At 40.2% G+C, this 21,089-nt stretch overlaps 1 protein-coding gene across 2 annotated transcripts in view; it reads right to left on the bottom strand.

Annotated features, from left to right (window-relative positions):
• LOC144512384 (ankyrin repeat- and BTB/POZ domain-containing protein 3-A) overlaps positions 1–21,089 on the bottom strand; it is a 179,913-nt gene that overhangs the window by 21,067 nt on the left and 137,757 nt on the right. For both annotated transcript variants that reach the window (XM_078243117.1, XM_078243116.1), the window contains exons 3-6: positions 11,219–11,429; positions 5,893–6,045; positions 4,365–4,530; positions 408–497 (exon numbers count right to left, since the gene is read on the bottom strand). In XM_078243117.1, the coding sequence (XP_078099243.1) occupies positions 408–497; positions 4,365–4,530; positions 5,893–6,045; positions 11,219–11,429 (620 nt within the window). The remainder of the gene's footprint in view (positions 1–407; positions 498–4,364; positions 4,531–5,892; positions 6,046–11,218; positions 11,430–21,089) is intronic.

Raw genomic sequence — 21,089 nt, 5'->3', positions numbered from 1 at the left:
GTGGTAGCAAGTTACACTAAGTGCACACACTTGTACAACAGTAATGCATTATTGATGCAGTTTAAAACAAACTGCTGCTGAATGTCTACAGTGTAAAATGTAATAACTGCCTGCACTGAGTGACTATCAGTGGCTTATTATTCTATATCATTGTTACTGTGCAAATGATCCTCTTTTACTGCTTATCAGTGCACTTCATGTAATAAGCTGCCAGGAGAACAGACAGCATGCCGACAGCAGGTGAGACAGTGAAGACAGAGAGGGGGGGGGGAGAAAGCAACACAATGTGGGTTCATCGTTTTCACACAACAAATGTAAATGAATATTTTGGACAAAAAAACAACAACCAAAAATGTGGAATCAATGTGACATTTTAAACAGACTAATGGTGTCTCGTGAACACTGACCTCGCTGTTGATGTCGGCTCCGGCATCGAGCAGCATCTGAACCATGGCCTCATCACCGCGTACACAGGCGTACATGAGAGGGGTCATTCCCTGTGGGAGGGAGGGAGGAGGAGGGATACAGGGTTCAGGCTGGGTTATTCATTTCTGCAATGTACTTTTGTAGAGAGGAAAGGTGACGAACTGTATTTCTTCCAGGAGATCTTTTTTAGCCAATCACAAACTTAATCTATTTTTTATTTTCAAAATGGTACACGCTTTGGATTTGAACAGTACAGTAGTGCCATAAAATTGTGATTTCCAGGGAATTGGTTCAGTTCTAAACCATAGTTGCGAATGCATATACTTGTACTTTGCTTGTGTATTACCATATTAGGCAACGTTATACTTCTACTCCACTACAGTTGAAGGCACAATTTGCCTTCTGCCGCTAGGGGTCTCTCAATCAAAACAATAACAAAAGATGGAGTTTGGTGACATTGTGAAATAGCGTGGGATCATGGGAGTTGTTGTCTTCACCAACGTTGCTACCATTGCAGTTAGCTTCTCCTGGTTAGGATTCTTCAGGAGGTTTTTACAAGAAGCCCAATTATCCGCAGGGGTCTCCTCCTCTCCAAAACAAATGGACCCAGTGATTTAAACCAGTAAAAACACAGCAGTTTCACGTTAAAAATCTGTGTTTCTCTGACGCTGTCACACGTAACAGTAATGGATGGTTAACTTGAATACAATTACGGATTTCTCTAGGTCTGAACATTGTTAAAAACATTTGGGATAATGTAAGTACATAACTCACCAAAATATAAACATAGGTCTAGTCATTTTTACATTGACAAAGAGGCAAAAATTGTACTCCACTAAATTTATTTGAAAGCTATAGTTTACTAGTTATCTTACCAATTAACATATAACCATCCCATAAAATGCGATGCATTGTTATAGATGAAAATAAAATAGAAAAATACTTTTTTACATTAAGAGCGCATTAAAAAAGTACCTTTTAATGGCCAGTATGAACATGAGGAATGATTACAGCAATTTTCATATGAGCACCTGACTATTGTTGTAAAACATACTTGAAAATGTGTGAACTTATCCTTTAAACCAAACAAAAGCTCTGAAGCATCATCATACACTTTATTTGAGGTTATGAGTGGCAACAGTGCCCACAGTAGAAGATCTAGGATTGGATGATATATAGATCCAGGGTCAGTTTGCCATCATACAATAGTGTCATAGAAACAAACAACAACATGTTGACATGATCATACATTAAGAGTTCCCTAGTGTTAATGTGCATCCTACAGAGAGCTAAATTATTGTACAAATAGGATAATTATATTACACATGGCAACACTGGCAGGTATAGAAAAAAGTGTTATATGTATATGTTTTTCAAACTTCAATAACGCATTTCCAAAGATTTTTTCTCAGTGAGGAAGGATGTTTGCTTTTGGTATGTTCATTAACACATGACTTGATTGGAGTACTCTTTTTTTAAGCATTCAACGCCCGAATAGTGTACTACTCGCCATGTTGATTCATTATCGCACCGAACAAACACCCACGATGCTTTGGTTATTTCTCTTAACTATACCATGAAAAATGTAGATGTCAGTGGGATCAGCAAAGCCTTAAAGAGAATAGCAGTTCTATAAGGAGCTCACCAACAGCTGTGCTCGTTAGCTCTATAGAACACGAAGTAATTTAGTGTCCAAGTCTTTCCTTAGGTAATGTTCTTTAAATCACATAAGGAACCTCTTAAGTGCTGTATGTTCACGTTCACTGCTGGGCTACTAATGAGCCCCAAGACTAAAGATTGCACTGACATATACTCAGTATTCATATATTACATAAAACTCATTGCCCATTTTCATCCCCATCAGTCAGAGACATTCCCAGCACTTTCATGGAGGGCCTAATTTACCAGATATAATCCTAACTGCCTCAAAATAACCGTGTCTTTCCACCGAGAGCGACAGCATAGGTGGGCTGTGAAAATCCTAACATGCTAACATGTTATACAGTATCTCTACATGCCACCATATGCACACAGAGCACTCTCTTGAGCCTGACACACCCACACACATTATGCTCTCCGAGCCTCATCTCTCCTGAAGCCTCATCTAAGTGTTATTGCAAAGAGAAAAATAACAAAAGAACTATATTAAAAGCAGGTAGAGAGTTATTCCCATTTATCAGACTATCTGGCCTAAAATAAAGCACACTCTAAAGTGGACAAGCTTCCATAAAACAGCCCTTAATCATATGTCCGATCTGGGCCATTATGTTCGTCACAGGCCTTTTATGACTCGCTCATAACACACCAAGGCACTTTATGTTGAAGACTGATATCCCTTTGTGGTGATTCGTTCTTATATATTTCCTGGACTGGCAATCTTTTTAATCAGCAGACAGCTAAAGGGCGACAGACGTCGGAGCCTGATGATCATCGTGATGAGTTCAAATGTGTCTCAGCAGCGATGACAGATGGCAACTTTTACTTTATAGCTCCTGTAATGCTGTCTGGTCCCCGGCAAAAATTGTTTTCAAGTGAATAAAAAGCCTGTATGTCACTACAGCTTGTTATTTATGTGAGGAGTGAGTCAATACAATTCTGTATACTCATAAGGACCTGTAAATACTGAAAATAAAGTCAGGTCTGTTCCAGTCAAATCATCCGACTGAATGTGATATGAATCAAGGGGCCAGGAGCTGGGGATAACAAGAAACCTGGATGTTTTCTAAAAAAAAATGGAAAAAGGGGCTTAGTGTGTGTAGAGTATCTGACTATAGACCTGCCAAGAGCTTCTTAAATGAACTTAACCAGGCACAGCTTTCTGACCACGGAAAATCAGATTGCACGATTAGCTTCCACTTAGCAAGGAATGACCAATATTTCCATTGACTGGGGAAAGTAGAAAACCCCAAAAGACATTAACACTTGGATGCAGTAAGATTGAGATATCGAACCAGTCCAGGAAAAGCGTTGAGGTATCAGGTGCAAATGGACCATTAGATCATTCCTTTCTGCTTCATTTTTTGGATGAACAGTAGGGTTATAATACACAGCTACTATCTGTGTTCATTTCACAAAAATATTTCTATTCACTGGAAGTTGTTGGAAATCGTCGATATGGCTTCATTTTCAGCAACTATGAATGAATGAATTAATGCTTTTTTATTATTGTGTAAGCCCACACGGGTTTACAAGACACCATTACCTAGGACAAAGGCCCAGATGCCAAAGTAACCACATACCCTGAACAAATAAACCTTCTAGTCTTTTTTGCCAAGCTTTAAAAACAAAAGTCGCCAACTTATAAATATTAAATTTAAACAACCGCTCCAATTGGTCATCATCTGGTAATAAACAAACTATCTTTGGGTTTTGGAGTGTTGGCTGGACAAAACAAGCTGATGACATCCCATTGGGGTTTAGTAAAACGGTTAACTGGAAAATAATCAGCAGATTAATTGATAATTATTACACAGATTGCTTTTTGTTATGATTTCTAAATGGCTTTATGGACGTTTATCTTTGATGATCATCAGAGATCCTGTCTTAGTAATAACTCTGACACTAACACTGAAAAGAAGTGATGTGACATTTGTGTGGGGTGAAAATATTACAGCAAATATTCAGATGCCGCCTATATCTGTGCATATTCGTATACTGTGTTTGTATTCCTATACCTAACAATCGTAAACACAGACACAAAGAAACCAAGATTCTCTTGTAAATCATGTGAATTTTGAAAAGTTGTATCATGGCATGAGAATTTAGCACATTGCATGACTCATAGGGAGCAGCCTGTGCTCAGCCTATGTGTGAACAGAGATGGATTGCCAGGTGTACTTGTTAGAAATTCATTGTGTTTAACTCTCTCCGCTATCGCTGTGTAGGTGTGTGATGTTAATGCTGTATGTACATGTAGGAGTGTGTGTTAAGTGCCGGACCTGTTCGCTCATGCTGTTAATGCCATCGGGCCCCAGCAGGTTCACGGCCTGCTTGACCAGGTCCGTCCGTCCGCAGTTGAGCATCCTGAAGCCCAAATCCTGCAGGAACTTGGCCTCTGTGGAGGCGGCATCCAGCTTTCTCGTGGCACAGAAACAATCCTCCGCTCTGCAGATGGAAACAGCAGATCCATTACTGTGATGAAGTGGGAGCTTATCTCAGAAATGGATTTTTAGATCTGTGGATAAACACCTCTATTGCACACTGAAGGTAACTTAAAATGACAGCTACTCTGCTTTCCCCAACTTAAAGTCTTGAATGTTATAAAATCAAAGTCAATTCACTTTGCTTGCGTCTCTACTTTCTTCCCTTCCTAAAGTAGTTTTTCTCCAGGTAAGGCTTTTGCTGTGACTCATTATTACTCACGCATGTCTCCGGTAAAGCCTCTTAATCCAAGCTGTCCGCAGCTGTCCTTTCCCACAGGGGGGACAAACATTTTGGGACAAACAGTTTGTCAAATTTTACTTGACAATTATACTTGACATATATAGCGAGATGTTAATTGGCAATTCACAGCTCTTAGTGTTTCATTCATTATTTCTCTGCAAGTATTTGAGATGTGATAAGACGTTTAACCCACTGACACCAACACGACGTCGCTAAGTGAGCTGCTGTGTGACAAATATTGTGCACGGCTATGTGCCTGCTGTGGTGGGGAGAGAAGAGAGAAGAGAAGAGAAAAGGGGAAGAGAGGGGGAAACAGGTGAGACAGAAACATGCAGAGAGAAGATTTATCCCCAAGTCACGAAGCCAGCCGACTGGCTGCTGCTATCCATGAAAGAGGGACTTCATTTCGTAACTGCCAAGTCTCATGAATACGGTACACTTTTAAGTTCGACATTGCAACAAGATTACAGCCATGCTTGCAGCTCGGTGAGGCTGTACTTGAGCTAAATGCTAAAGTTACATGCTTATGTTTATCAGATTTAATGTTAACCTCCCTAGTTTAGCATCTTAGCATGCTAACATTTGCTAATTAGTAATAAACACAAAACACAAGTATAGCTCCTGCAATCAAAGTTATATAGGGACCGATCAATCAGTGCCAGGAAGTGGAAATTTACTGATGATACATGACAATACAAGATCCACACCAACCAAAACTGTATTATACTTTAATTATACACATTTATAAGCATGCTTTTGTTCTGAATATAGCTTTGACTCAATCACTTTGTTTCTCTGTATGCCAGTGTGGATATCTGGCTTGCATGTTATAATTAGTTCCAGTCCAACAGAGGGCTTTATAGATTTATAGGAAAACACTTTTTTGGGGGATAATCTATGCCCTGAGAGATTTCTGAGTTAAGCTACTGGGCTTATGGGCAAAATGTTATGATGATTAAACACTTCCAGAAGCAAGAAGGACTCACTCCATCTTCACTCACTGAAGTTTAACTAAACCTGTGGGATTATTTCCGCCTCAAGAGCAGCTTGCTTGTTGCTTTGTCATAAGCATCACATTCTTACTTTATTTGTCGTGGTTCACAGTCCACACCGGGGAGCAGCAGCCTGGCGGCCTGCCTCACGTCATCGCTGTCCACAGAGAAGCTTCGCCGATGCTCGGTGTGGGCGACAGCCACCCGGATCCACTCCATCAGCGGAGGCAGTACCAGGAACGGCCTGCATCAAATGGGCAAATCATATCCGATTTGTTGAAACTTAAAGGAATGTAAAATGCCCTTATCCACAAGCAATAAGGATATTGAATATAATTCAAAAATAACTTACCAATGTACCCTTTAAGTATGAAGAGGTTTTAAAAAACTGATAAAAAATACTTTAAAAGGCCCTGAAAGTTTATAATTTTCATCGATTTCTTACCATGACTGATGGGATCCCACATACACACACTATTTTCTACCAAAGTTAGAAGAGTTTGGGTTATTTTACATGACAGATTTCTTTTGCTTTCGTCTTTTCTCTGTGCTCTTTCGCTGGTTTGAAGTGGATGGGGCTCTGTTGTTAAAAAGGTGACATACCCGTCAGGATTTAACAACATTTGAATCAGAACCTAATGACAGTTGATGGGCTGTCCGGTAACTGCCAGTCAAATCTGATCAAACCACACCTACACAGTCCTGATAAAGAATATTAGCTGTGTTAAACTCTTTATAAGTGATACCTTACTTATAAGTGAAGTTTTTTTTTTCCTTAAGTGTCACCATGAATGTAATGTTTTAGAGAAATACTTATGATTTGAGTTTTCAGGGGATTTAACCTACTAAACTTATGCTATAGTAAGTGTGATGCTGTGCAAACAGTAGGTCATTACACAACATGAAAAAGTGTTTTATATTAAAATAAACATAAAAATTGAAATGATATGCAATATGAAGAACACATTCATGTACAGTACATTGTGTATAATAAAAATTCACACAAAAAAGATCTTAAGAAGGCTATAAAAGAGAAAGAAAGTCCAGTCAGTCAGTTACATTTACCAATGCAGATACACAGAATGTTACATGCCATATTATTATACAAAGTATCATGATTAATGTGACCTGTGTATGCCAAGATTAATATATTTTACCTAATCCGTTGTAACACATTGCTGCTTTATTCACCTTTCAAATAAAATAACTTAATAGAGATTCTGGTCCAACACTGATAGCACACAAACTTTCTAATTAAAGATGCCCTTACAGATAACTGTGAAGGCAGCTACACTAAATCAATATTCATAATTTATAACTCAGCTAGTCCAGAACAGAAAGAGATCTAGATGCTGCAACCTCCCTAAATATTGTTATTACATTCTTTAATCAAAATCAGTAATGGGTCTTGGCTGGCTGACATGTTCATATATCATAATTGTTTTCCAGGACCTGTGTGTGTGTGTGTGTGTGTGTGTGTGTGTGTGTGTGTGTGAGTGTGTGTGTGTGTGTGTGTGTGTGTGTGTGTGTGTGTGTGTGTGTGTGTGTGTGTGTGTGTGTGTGTGTGTGTAGTGTCTAATCACATAACCTGTAAATCACCTAATCTCTCGTTCTCTCATACACTCTCTTATGTTGTTCTGTCTGCTGTTTATCTTTTCCCCTCACAGTGCAACAGCAGCAACATGCAGGTAAGTCATTCATCAGGCATTAAACCCCTTTAGATCACTAACACAAGCAGAATGATCTGTTTATAACACACAAATTAAAGATATAATTTGAGGAAAATAAAGTGAATCGCTTTCTTCCTGAGAGTTATACGAAATGAAACTTTATTGTTTCCCTGGACTTGATGGAGTTCATAGATCTACATTATTGCTATGAGTCCATCCGCTGGCAGTGTGCCTTCACTGTAGCCTCCTCATTCATAATAATTATCCTTTCATAAAAATGGTCCATTTCTCCACTTTGTATTAGTGAACTAATGACAAACAGGACAGCCTTGGTGGCTTATATGTGCCCTGAGAGCTGGTCATTGGTAGATCCCTTTCACTAGCTTCTCATTAAGCAGATAATAAAATAATATTTTTTCCCATGACTATGCCACTTTTATGTACTCAACTATTAAGTACTTTTAGCAACAAATGTACTTATTGTACAAGAAACATTAATGGTAGAGTTGGGAATAAATCTGACTCACCAGATCTCAGTTTAGATGATAAGACAGATTTTCCTTTCAGGCTTTTAGAACCATGAAGCAGTCTCAGATGCACATTAGAAAACCTTAAAACAAATGGACTTATTTTATGTGATAGTCAGTTAAATTATATTATGAATCCATCAGCAAAGGTCCCCGAAGAGCTTTATTACCTCATGACCCTCTGGCAACCATCATTTCTCAAAAGAATGATTCAAACAGAAGCACGTACCCAGCTGAGACAGATCATTTGGGATCATTTGTTTACCATGTATGCAGCTGCCTGGTACTTCTGTAATTTAGCTGTGAGCACATGTTTAGTTAAAGCAGCAGCTTTTAGATATTGACACACTGTGTTTGACTAGTCTACATTTTGTGTGAATCAGTTTCTCATTCCGCAACCAAAGCTATCCTTGTCTTTACACCTACAGTCTGCCAGGAATTTGAACTCTGGCAAGAGTTAAAAAAAAAAAAAAGCAAGGTCTCCACTGCTGTTTAACAGATGGCTGAGTAATGTGATTATTCAAACCTCCTCCCTTTTCCCTCTGATGTTTGCTTCCCCCGAAAGACATATCTACTGTTCTAGGTTTGCAAAAGAGGGAGGCCCAGTCTGGAATGAAAACAGTGATGGTAATGTTATCCATCGATACAGACAGCAGGACTACACACTGGATATATCATGAACCATAATCTACTGCAGCTCTGTTACTATTTTAAATTCCTCTAGATTTGTTACCTTTCTCACAAGCTTCAAAAATTTGGAGCGATAAACCAATTTTGCTCTCCTTATTTAACGTCACGTAAAAAAAGTTGTAAAAGTAATTTTAATGATTTTTCACCTTACAAAGACTTAGCTGAAGCTTCAACAAAACAACCCAAGAAGGGTTCATCTCATTTAAACATATTCTCCCTCCCTCTCATCCCGGCGTGTTATATAGGCTCTTTCTACTTGTCTTCAACCTTTCAGCAGAATGCTAAATAGAGAATTTTCTCTCCGGGGACCCGAGAGCCTGCTGACATGTCACTCCGCCTGACATTCCTTATGCTCCCTCAGGGTTGTCAGGAAAGAGTTTTATTTCCACAGAGTGGAGGAAAGATGTTGGGAAATCTGTCCATCCGTCCATCCAAGTGAAGGCCCTCTGGTTCCCATCAATCTGCTCAATGCCTAGGGAAGTGGACCAGCCCACGCAGCATCTTACATCAGGAGCACTTGTGGGGTAAAAAACTTGTGCAAAAAAAGTAGGAATGTCTGTACTAACCTAACCTTTTAGACCAATTGAAAATATTCTAGCTCTGGTGTGCCACTAAGTACAGAGATATCCTTTCAACCATATTGCCTCTGTCAGTTAGTATATATATATATTATTATTTTTTAACCTTTATTTATTCAGGGAAGGTTCACTGAGAGGAAGCCTCTCTTTTGCAGGAATGCCCTTCATACCTGGAAGCTGCCTAGTACAACCACAGTCTGATCTGCTGGCCACTGAGCATCTCCACTGGAGCGGTTGGGGGTTAATGGCCTTGCAGGGCACCTCAGTGGTGGTAATGAGCGAGGCACAAGCGCTGCTCTTTCACTTTCCCAACCCAGATATTATCCTGTCGGTCTGGGGATTGAACCGACAACTTCCCGGTCACAAGCTCGCGTCTTTAACCTTTGGGCCACTACTGCCCCCAAATATATGTGTCTACCTATCAAGACAGAGAGCTTTTACAGTGTGTGAGGTGTGCCAGAAATGTGGGTCTTTTTTGGAGATTGGATTTCAACTTACATACATTATCCCTGTGTTTAACCAGTCTCTCTTGTGTCCCGGGATCATCACCCATCTGCCTGCCTGTCTTCCTGCTTGTGTCCCTGCCTACCTGCCAACCTCCTAGCCTCCAAGCTACCCTTTCCTGCCACACTTCCCCCTCATTCCACGCTCACGCCAGCCCTGTCCTCCATTATCTCCATTCTTCCCACTCCTGGCCAACAGGCCCTTATCCAGATCCTGCTCTACAATAAAAACTATTTTCTTATCACCCAACCCTACCCGTGTCCTGCATTTGGGTCCCTCCTGTGTTCATAACAGTGATTGTGGTTGTTAGTAATCTATTAATCACAGGGCGTTCAACAACTGAATCGGGAAACAGCTTTTGTCTTCACCTACTGAGCTTTAACTCAACCTATGAGATTATTTCTGACTGGTAAAATTCTATCCTGTTTCCACATTGGGTTGGTTTGTTTGAGTTCTAAACCAAAGTCCATCTGATTTTAACCATACTAGTCGGCTTTCATACTTGTTTATAGTGTCCCACATTACGACATAAGTGTAGTTATTTCATCATAGAGCAACTGTTCAACCCCATTGTTGAGTAATAATGTCCTGCACACAGGGAACCTAGAGAGACACTTAAGCACGACTGAAGGGAACGGAATAATCTGTGCTGCATGTTTTGCTTCTCTACTAGGACGAAATGTATTCTTTTAGCTTTCCTGTGTTTCTGCTCACAATTCAAGAAAGCCACCAATGATACTATCCATGCAAACATGAAGTTTTCTTCAGTAACAGTACGGATGACAAAGACTTTACCACAGTTCAAATGTAACCAATCTGGGACCACCTAATTTAGGTGGACCTGGATAGGGCTTCTTGCTCCACAGAGAGTTCATATTAGCGCATTTTTAGGCAACTGTAGTCTCGCATTGCCAGACCTTCTTTCACAGCGCTGTGGAGGAGGGTCTGGTTAGTCCACACAACAAGCCGGGATGGGAGAAAAACATACTCTCGTTTATTGGCATTTCTTTAAACCAATCACAATCGTCTTGGGCGCTGCTAAGCGCCGAGCGGAGCCACAGTGCCTCTGCAAATTAGCCTCGGGAAGGAACTTGTTTTGGTGGAACATGTGTACGTTCAAAGGTTGTTTTAGTTGTACAACAGAAAACTCAGATTGGACAGATAGTCTAGCTAGCTGTCTGGATTTACCCTGCAGAGATCTGAGGAGCAGTTAACCATAGTCCTCATAAATCGACTGGAGTTTAAAAATACAACACATAGATAGCGGAAGGTAATGGACATCCGAAAACCGACATCTGAAAAGAGTGACATCAAGCGAAATTTCTGGCAGAATGAGAGTAATCCGGAAGTGGAACGTCGTGGATATAGACTAGGCAAACTGTTACTGGATTTGGACTAAACTAAAAGTGTGAAAGCAGCATCATCTCCAAGGTTATGGCAGGACTTACCTCTCAGTCTGTAAAGTGACTTTGGATGGCTCAACGTTGGGGTTCTCCCACTCCATCTGTGGACAGTGCATGAAGTAACACAGTGTGTAGAGGGCCTCGGGCTCCCAGTGCACTGTGATGTTGGTGGTCTTCTGGTGGACCGGAGTCCCGTTGCTGGGGTTCTTGATGTGCAGGGGTTGGAGGTGGTGCATGGCCCTGGATACCAGATCACCTGGAGGATTTTTTCATACATGAGAATAGTTTTTACCAACATAATGTGATAAAGAATAGGGGTTAATAAAAATGACAGAAATAGAAATTCATTAAAGATAATAACATTGTATAGTACGCTGAGGAAAGATCTAGTCATTATAACAAAGTCCTACGCATTACTCTCAGAGCACAAATTCATTTTCTTCACCACTCCTTTGTCATGGGAGTACTCGCAACACTTCTACTCACTCCTTCAATCGCTCACTCTCTGATTCAGCGTACATCTAGTCATACACATATGCCCACACAATCCTTAGTGAGTGGGAAAAGCTGCCTTGAAATGTTAGGCACATCATGCTCTCAGTAAATAACTTAGGAGTCTGAGCTCTCTCGTTTTATCTTAGCTCTTATTTCTCTGTTTTTCTCCCAGTTTTCGTACGCAAGAGTCATGGGGAAACTACAACATCTGTGTCAGTGTGAGTTTGCAAAATGTGAAATTAATCTGGGAAGCATTTTTAGGCCTTGTGAACTACCTGCCGTTAGAAATGTGATTGTGGGCTAGTAGGACAGTCAGATGCATTAGGGATAATCATAGACTGGGGATACTTTAAATCGTTTTTAGAACCTTTACCATCGTTTCTATAATGAGTGATCAAATGTGAAAAGTCAGAAGATCAACCAGGTCAAACAACAATTTTGCGATGGAGTCAGAGTTAGTAATGCAGTGTGCTCTTATTTTGACAGAGTGAGGTATTTTTGTCGCACCGACATAATTTTTAAGTTGACAAGGAAGCTGCAGCAGCATTTGCTTGGAACATTGAAGTTGCTATTTTTTACACTGATCGGAGAAATACTGCGTTTAAAGGAATAGCTCAACATTCCCTTTCAGGTGGAAAGTTTGATGAGAAGATCAATTACGCTCATGTCTGTTAAATCCATCTAGCAGCTGGTTAGCTTAGCAAAACATGGGCAGCCAGCATATAACAACCTGTCAAATGGCAAAATGTCATTTTCTTCACGGCGCACAAGACAAAAAGTGCTTTAGAGCTTTAGAGGTGCTGGTAGTCGGATTTTGTTAACTTTATGCTTATTTATGTTTCCATTCTTTGTGCTAAGCTAAGCTTATCTTCTCCTGGCTCCAGCTTAACATCTAATGGAGAGAAAAATAGATTGGAAAAATTGGAAATGCGGGCAATGATTCAGAGGTCTGGAACCAGGCTACCACGTTCCCAGATGTTATCAAAAACATAAGCATGACGGCCAAAAATATGAACTAGGGCATAGCTAAGGCCATGACCTATCTTGCAATATTAACGAAAGTGAAAAATTATTTGTGTAGCTGCCCCGTGATTTGGATCCGATCCAAAATTGAATGGGTTCTTCCTTTGCCCATGCTACACCCTTCCACCAAGTGTCATGAAAATTGGGCCAGTAGTTTTTCCGTACTCCTGCTGAAAGACAAACAAACCAACAAACCTAACTGCAACTCCTTGGCGGAGGTAATAATTCAATCCAAACTGCAATAAGCTGCAACGAAGCTTTAGTTACATTGTAGGGATACAAATATTTTCACACTCTCACACATTAGGGCTTGCATAAAGGTCGGGAATAGGCAGAGTAATTGCGTATTTGAGGAGGCATATATCAAAAAGTTTTAGAAAAGCGTAACTAACTAATATTTTCCCCAACATCACGAGGACTCACACAAAAAAACCTTATAACCGAACAGATCTCTGTTAAAACCACACAGGCCACAGAGACTAGGTAAACCTTTATTCAAGGCAGAGAAAAGAGAACATGCTCTGCTTTTTCACTTTGATGAATATTGTCAATTGCTTTTGGTATGAACCCATTTCAAGCCGTGAATTTCAAAGTCTGAAATCTAAAACTTGTGTACTACTGAGGCAGATATTCAGCGCTGACATTTAGAGAGTCATACTTCTCTGATTCAGGATTTTGGCAGCTTCACAGCAGTATATCAATGAGGTCATTAGTGATGCATTTAAGAATAATGATATTGCTCTGAGAGAGAAAATACTGCAGTGTTAGGCTGCTGTGTCAATTTCTCAGAAAAATGAATACCCGCATTAATCTAATTATTTACTTGGTTTATTGGAACGCTGGATGTTTGAGGCTTATAGGAGAACAAGGACACTGAGTTCAGACAGAAAACACCACAGCCTACAACTTGGGAGTTAATGCATTCTCTTACTGCATCCATGAGTAATATGTGCATAAAACAATATATGTGAAAGTCTGAAACTGTGAGCTGCAGTGCTCACAGTAAACACATTGCAGCACAACACACATCCTCTCTTTGATCTTGTTTGATTGTTTGTTCCCACAAATACCCAGTCTGAGGAATGTTGGCCTGTCTTGAAACCTCATTGCTTAGACAGAATGACACGGTAAGAGTGTGCTCCAAGGTTCTCCATCTGTCAGACTAAAGGCCCCCGACAGAGTTCACAGGCAGCCAGACGTAAACAGAGCACGATGCTCACAGCACAGTTTGCACTCCGGCTCCAGGGAGCCTCACAGACAGTTATCTAGAAAGAATTAAATACATCAATATATGTACATGGGAATTCTACGATACTGTTGAAGTGATTGAAGATGTGTGGCCGGGTAAGACTCCTATCTCCAGGTATGACATATTAGGCAAACATGATTAGGTATGCTATGAATCAGATGCAGCGGGGCAGTTCCTGAAGGGGCTTGGTGCAGACCAAAGAAATCATGATAAGACCTGCGACTGAGGAAGATGTGGGTTACACTTTACTTGAAGGTATCTACATAAGAGTGACATGACACTGTCATGAACGTGTCATAAACATTATAAACAAGTCATAAACGTTTATGACATAACGCTTCTTTTAATAAGTGTCATTCGGTTTTTGTCATGACAAGTTATGGTTATGGTTAGGGTTCATGTGTCAAGACTGTGTCATGACTGTGTCATGTGTTCATGACAGTGTCATGTCACTCTTATGTAGATACCTTCAAGTAAAGTGTTACCAAGATGTGACCTACAGCCAGTGCTACAGTTGTCATTGACTTTGGGGAACTAACATAGTTTGGTTGAGGTTATGGGGATGTTCCTAAAAAAACTATTATCTCAATCAGCTTCTTAATATAATTGCTGGGCTCCTACATGAACTCAACATTTTCTGTAAAAGTTTTGGTGATTTAACATTAGAAATTGATGCAATTCTTGTTTTGTCTGAGCTCTTCTGACTGGTTTGAAAAGGGTTAATCACATACTTCTGTGCACTAATGTAGCTCAGCGTAAATTCTTTCAGGGAGACTTCAATAACTTTATCACTTTTCTCTACACAGATCAGCTGTTTTCGAGAGAGTCGATTGTCAGTTAAACCAATCAGATTCTGCCTCGTATTCACAAGCCAATCACAGCATGACATCCATGTTTTATATCTGTTCTCTCCTCTGCGGCTGTCAGTTGTCATTTCAGGCAAGAGTGCGACCCTCCTCCTCCCCTTCCACCTCCATGGCATCTTCACCCGGCACTCTCGGTTTTCTTCCAGCTGACCGCTTCCTTCGACTCCTTCGTCTGGTCTTCGTGCCCCCTTTCACCACCACCACCAGTGTCTAGACTCCATCGGGGATATGTCCGGGTTTTTTCTAACCCTTTAAACTATCTACATTTTATACGATGGAGTCTAATCTCCAAAGACTATGTACATTTCATATTTTGCATATGTAACTTACAAATAAATCTTGCATATCGGCAACAAAGTCTCTCCTGATTGAAATAACAGTTTGGCAACATTTGAATCAAAATCTGATGACAGTTGGAGGGTTGTTTGTCTATCAAATGTGATCAAACCACATCCACATAGATTAGCTGAGCTCCTGAGTGCTAAATACTCCAACAAATAATATCTAAGGCTGGAAAGTAGGAAAGGAGGAAAATAGGGGAGGGTCATGTCTTTTTTATTCTTTGCTGAGGGGAGGGTCATCCAACATTTTTCAGTCCAGAGGGGGGGGTCACCCAACATTTCAAAGTGGCTTGTTTGGTGCATATTTTTCCATGTAGCTCTTAGTCTCTGCCCTCCTTCGCTACCAGATGGGTCTGACCCATGAGTTTGCTGGGGGGCAGAGGGAGCTGCCCCCCTGGTGGCTGAAATGAATAATTACATTGTTTAAAAAATTAGTGGAATAATTACGTCTGACATGATCAGATATTTTATAAATATCTTAAATAACACAAAACAATTAACTGGTGGTAGGTAATACATCAGATTTCATATACTGCTTTAGTAAAAAAAATATTACCTGGCTGACGATGGGAGCAGCAGGACGTAAAAAACAAAAATGACTGTTGCACTACGTCTGGACATCATAACGTGACAAGGTTGCAATAAAGGTTTCCTAAATGCCACATTTGATATCAGCTTATTAATTGATTGCGGGTTTTGTGTAGATTTGGACTTTTATACGTTTATTCCACTTTGTTTAAACGGCGAAGTGGAGGAAGCCTAGTGACGAGTCCATAGCAAACAGTTTGTGTGTTGAATGTTACCCAGAGTGCCTTGCTGAATGGCCTCAATATTTTGGAGGGTCAAGTCTTTTTTGACTAAAGGTCCCAAGACTCCTCCGGTGGCCCCTTAAATAAATAACGAACAGTCCCTAAGTTCAAGAACTGACAATGCTCCCCGCGGTTTGCAGAGCTTGCTGAGCATAAACAGAACTCTATAACCACAACACGTCCATAAAAAAAAGACAAAATCTAGTTTATTACTACAACAACATAACAGTCAGCCACCATGCAAATGGTTAAACTGCAACTGTCCCTCAGAGCTAAAAGCCAGCTAATAATCAAGCTTTCTTTGCCGCCGTTAATTGTTCTTATGACTTTGGTTCTGTCTGCAGGACAACATTTGCTCCAGTCTCCTTTGTTTTAATTATCTAAGCAAAACTCCTATGGGGTTCATGCTTCATCTCATTTGAATTAATCATAGGGGACAGCTTAGTGTCTTCCTTTTCTCCCAGCCAAGTCCTTCCCTCTTGGAAGGACTCATTAAAGAGCAGAACTTTGTTCCCTTTTCCCTAAGAAAAAATGGTGAAACAGCACAGAGCAGTAACTCCCTGCTATAATGAAATGTCAACACTGTAAATTCTGTCTTACAGAAGCTGCAGACCCTGTACTCTTGTCTTTCTCTACTACATTAAAACAACTACATAAGAACTAATGTTTTCATGGGTCTAATGATTTTCATGTAACAAGATGAAAGTAACCTGTGACTCCACAAAAGCAAAACTTTAACAAGACTAAGGGGCCATCCACACGGAAACGCTTTTTGGTGTAAACGGACGTTGTGCATCATTTTGCATCGTTTTGGCCGATCGTCCAAACGAATCCTGTAAACGCACTGCCTGAAGACGCACATTTTTGAAACCTGGTCCCGGGGTGAAAAAATTCGAAAACGCTGCCCGTTGCGGCTTTGTTTAGACGCCAAAGCCGCATACTTGTGTATCGATGATGTCATCGCCACACCCCTCGGCCTCTAGCCTTCGACCTCTTATCCGACGACGACGTCTCATAACAACAACAATGGCGGACTACATGCTTGTGTTTCTGCTGGAGAAGATATTGAGCCATTTTCGTCGTCTTCTTTTTGTGTTTGGTTTCTTCTTCTACTGTCTGTTTGTATACAGCCCGCAAGCTTTATGCACATGCTCTGCCTCTTCTTCTCCGTTTCTGGTGAATTTCTGTAGCAGAAACAGCGCCACCTATAGGCCTGGAATACGAAGTAGCGTGTTGAGTCATTTACAAATGGATCCGTTTGGACGCAAATATTCTTGACACGATGCCAGGGAAGATCGTTTTGGTACGTGTGGACGAGGCCTAAGAGTCTCAGTGAGGCTGTACTTAAGCACAGCAGTGCTACTGTAAATGCTAATGCTAGCATGGCAACATAGAGACAATGTTAGCATTGTACAGGTAGGTATAATTGTCACCATGTTCACCCTCCTATTCTAGCATGCTAACATTTGCTAATTAGCACTGATTACAGCTGAGGCTGATGCAATTAGTTTTACAGGTATTTGGTTATAAAACCAAAGTATTGAACACTGAACATTTTGACCTGATGATGTCACTAGATGAAAAGTCATGTTGTCACCAAAGTAATCACAATTCATCCTAAGGGGACTATGAATGTGCAAACCAAATGTAAATGGCAACATAATCCAATAGCTGTTGAGATATTCTAATCAAAGCCACAAATATCAACTTCACGTTGGCGATCACCAGAGTTAGTAGGATACATCTTCTGCAGACAAATTTCATGCTAGTCCACCTACATTTTGAGATATTTCAGCATCCAAACATGTAGTTTCCCTTAATTGCACTTTCTACGCCTCAACTTAATCTTTTTGACTTATCTTATCTTTACTACTTTATCTGTAAATTTCATATTTGGGATAATAGTTTTCCATTATAGTATCTCACCAATTTGGGGCTGTTTTTTATTCTTTGTGTTTTGTATATTTGCAAAGATTTGGAATATAATAATATATAATGCTATAGAAAATAAAGGCTTGTATACTCTTTTCTGTCACCACCAGTTATTTGGAGCTACACTGTACCAGAGCTTCATGATGATCAGAAATCCAGTCAGAGCTCAGAGGAAATGCCAGCTGCAAAACAAACACTCTAAAAGTGAACAAAAATGATCTACATGAATATTTATTCCTGTAGCCTTAATAATGAAAGTGCAATTGACTAACTTTTGAAACTAAAGACACTTGACCTATTTTGGATGTTTTTTTAAAGCAGTTTTTGTGTCATAGTAAAACTTAAAGACATGTTACTAGCATACATAATAAACTGAAAAAAAGTATTTCAACAAAAGCTGCAGTTTTTTATCCAATGTTACGATAAAAATTGCATACTTTATAGCCACATGAAATTTGAGCATGAGATGTGTCTTTTTTTGTATAATAAAAAAAATGGTTATCAATTTTAAATTGAACCCATTCAACTCTACACTGTCTTGCACTGTCCATGCACGCAAGTCTTTGTGTGAAATGTGTAAAGATCATACCCATTTACATGCCAGAGAGCAGACTTTAGGCCTTTAGGGTGTTAACGTAGGCATATTCAGAAAATTTGTAATGAAAATAATTCTGACTAGGCGTCTGAACTACTTACATGTATAAATTAATTGAACAGACGTGATTGTCAAGTATTTCTAGAGCACATTGCCCGTGACGAAAATAGTCAGCAAACAAGCCTGTAATTCAAGCAGACAAAGTGAGGTGAGCCAACTTCTTGTCAAATGTGAACCAAGATTATCACGGCGAGACAACTGTTGTGTTCCCTAATGGAGGACTGAGATGGACGATTGCTCCGCTATCCTCCGACACACTGACATGGCCTATAGCTCCCCGGGGGCCGGACCGAGGACATTTAATCATCACTTGGTAATACGACCGACTCTGAGCTCTGCCTTTGGGACACATTAGCAATTCCATGGCAACTATTAATCACAGTCAATTACAGGACATGTCATCTTCAACACAGAACTAGAAAATACTTTTACCAGTGCTGTTCAAAGTGGGAATAAATCACCAGTAGACATATTTAATATGGGACATATGAAGGGAGGTCAGTGATAACGTAAGTGTTTGAATAGACATTGACAGATACAGTACAGTAGCTGCTTTTCAGACTGTATGTGTGTATATGTCCTCAGCTTGGTGGTTTTATAATCCAAAGTCACACTTTTATGGCCAGGATGCAATCATAGAGAGAGGGACCATCTGGAGTTCTGGGAGTTTACCTGCTGGGCCAGTCGACCTGTGAGCCGGCGGTGAGCCAAACAGGAATGAAACAAAAGGGTAAAAATATATCCAAATGTGTTTTTTTTCTAGTCCCTTCTACCTGCAAACAAGCTCCATAGAGGGAGTAGAGGGAGGGTTGGTCACGAGCGGACCACTGATCCATCTTTTATTTTATTGTTTTATACACTGAACTCATGGTAATGTGACACACTGCTTGTGTTCTGAATAAATCCCAGCTACATGGAAAAGCAGCAGGGCACCATCTGCAAAGGTTGGGCTGAAAAAAAACTCTAAGAGAGCACTAAATAAAGTGCCATGCTACAAATGCTACATAATGATTCATTTATTTTGAAGCACCAGGCATCAGTGATACACCAGCGGTTCCAGCCATTGGACTGCCTTGAACCTCTTCTGAAAATATCATACTATGCTCTCATACATGACTAAACAACACAGTAAATATTAAAAGCAAAAACGAGATATAATAAAGGAACTTTTAAAAACAAATTACATCATGAAGCAAGGAAAATGCTGAAAATATCAGCCATTAAAGTGCCCATATTATGAAAAAAACACTTTTTCTGGGATTTGGGGTGTTCTTTTGTGTCTCTGGTGCTTCCACATGCATACCAACTTTGAAAAAAATCCATCCATGCTGTTTTGAGTGAGATACAGTTTCTGAATGTGTCCTGCCTTCAGTCTCTGGGTGAGCTGTTCAAAATCGGCACGAAAACGAAACGTGCTGGCTGACCGCAACCGTTAGCTCGTAGCGTTAACGCTAACGCTAGCATGCTAACGCTAACGCTAGCATGCTACCTCGTTCTCAATAGCAAAGCACTGCTACAATACACACAAGTTCACCATAATCTACAAAATAACTACTTACTAATCCTGCCTTGTAACTGACCGAAGTTGGAGAAACAGCCTTTCTTTTACTGTCTATGGAGCTAGCTAGCTGACATGAGCTACATCTGAGCTACTGCGCATGTGCAAGTGCAATCAAAGATAGTCCAGAAGAAGAAAAGAGGTCTCACTCTGTAGCTAAAACAGAGACCAGCTGAAAAGAGGATCTGCAGCAGTGAGAGAGAGCTGTGCAGTACAACAAAAATATGGTGTTTTTTGAAAATTAAACCATGTAAACCTATTCTGGTACAACCTTAAAATACAATTATGAACCTGAAAATGAGCATAATATGGGCGCTTTAACTTTAAATGGTCAACACATAGATCTTAATTAATCAATCATTTAATTTTAACCCTGAATCTATTGACTATATTTAATGTTAAAGGGATTGCTCATAGAGACAACTCCATAGAGGTAGCATGAATCTCTGCATCTCTACAAAGCTTTGTAGCCTCTTTCAGCTAACCTTTTTCTTTTAAAGGCACATTTATGGTTTGATTTAGTCTCACATCTCTCCTCAACTCTGTTTCCAGCAGCAGCAGGTAATGGTTTTCAGTAAAAAAGCTCAGACAAATCAACTGTACACTAACTGCCCAGCATCACATAGCAGAAAGACAAACATTAGTAACAACGTTAGCAACTAGCTGGTGAAGTGAAGCATTTAGCAGCTTGAGATATTTTTCCAAAAAGAGGAAAGGTCCAAGTCACCCTTCTGGCAAAAAGTTAAAAAGCCTTTGTCAGATGGTTATTTCATTATAAAATTCTTAAAGCCACTAGAGCCAGTCCCACAATGAGCTTTCCTTAGTATGTGCCATTTCTGTGTCTGTAGCTTTTGAGGAGGAGAGAGGGGGGGCAAGGTGGAGGGTGGGGGTGTGGCCTTCACCAACTGCCACTTTGCTCGTTTGAAAGCCATGATGTCGCTCTCTCATGGGTGGTCCAAATTCTCTGGGCGGGCAAAGCAGAGAAAGG

Source organism: Sander vitreus, chromosome 23 (assembly GCF_031162955.1).
Source record: "Sander vitreus isolate 19-12246 chromosome 23, sanVit1, whole genome shotgun sequence".
Lineage (NCBI taxonomy): Eukaryota > Metazoa > Chordata > Actinopteri > Perciformes > Percidae > Sander > Sander vitreus.
Note: the sequence above shows the minus strand (reverse complement) of the source record. Positions and strands in the feature narration are given on the sequence as shown.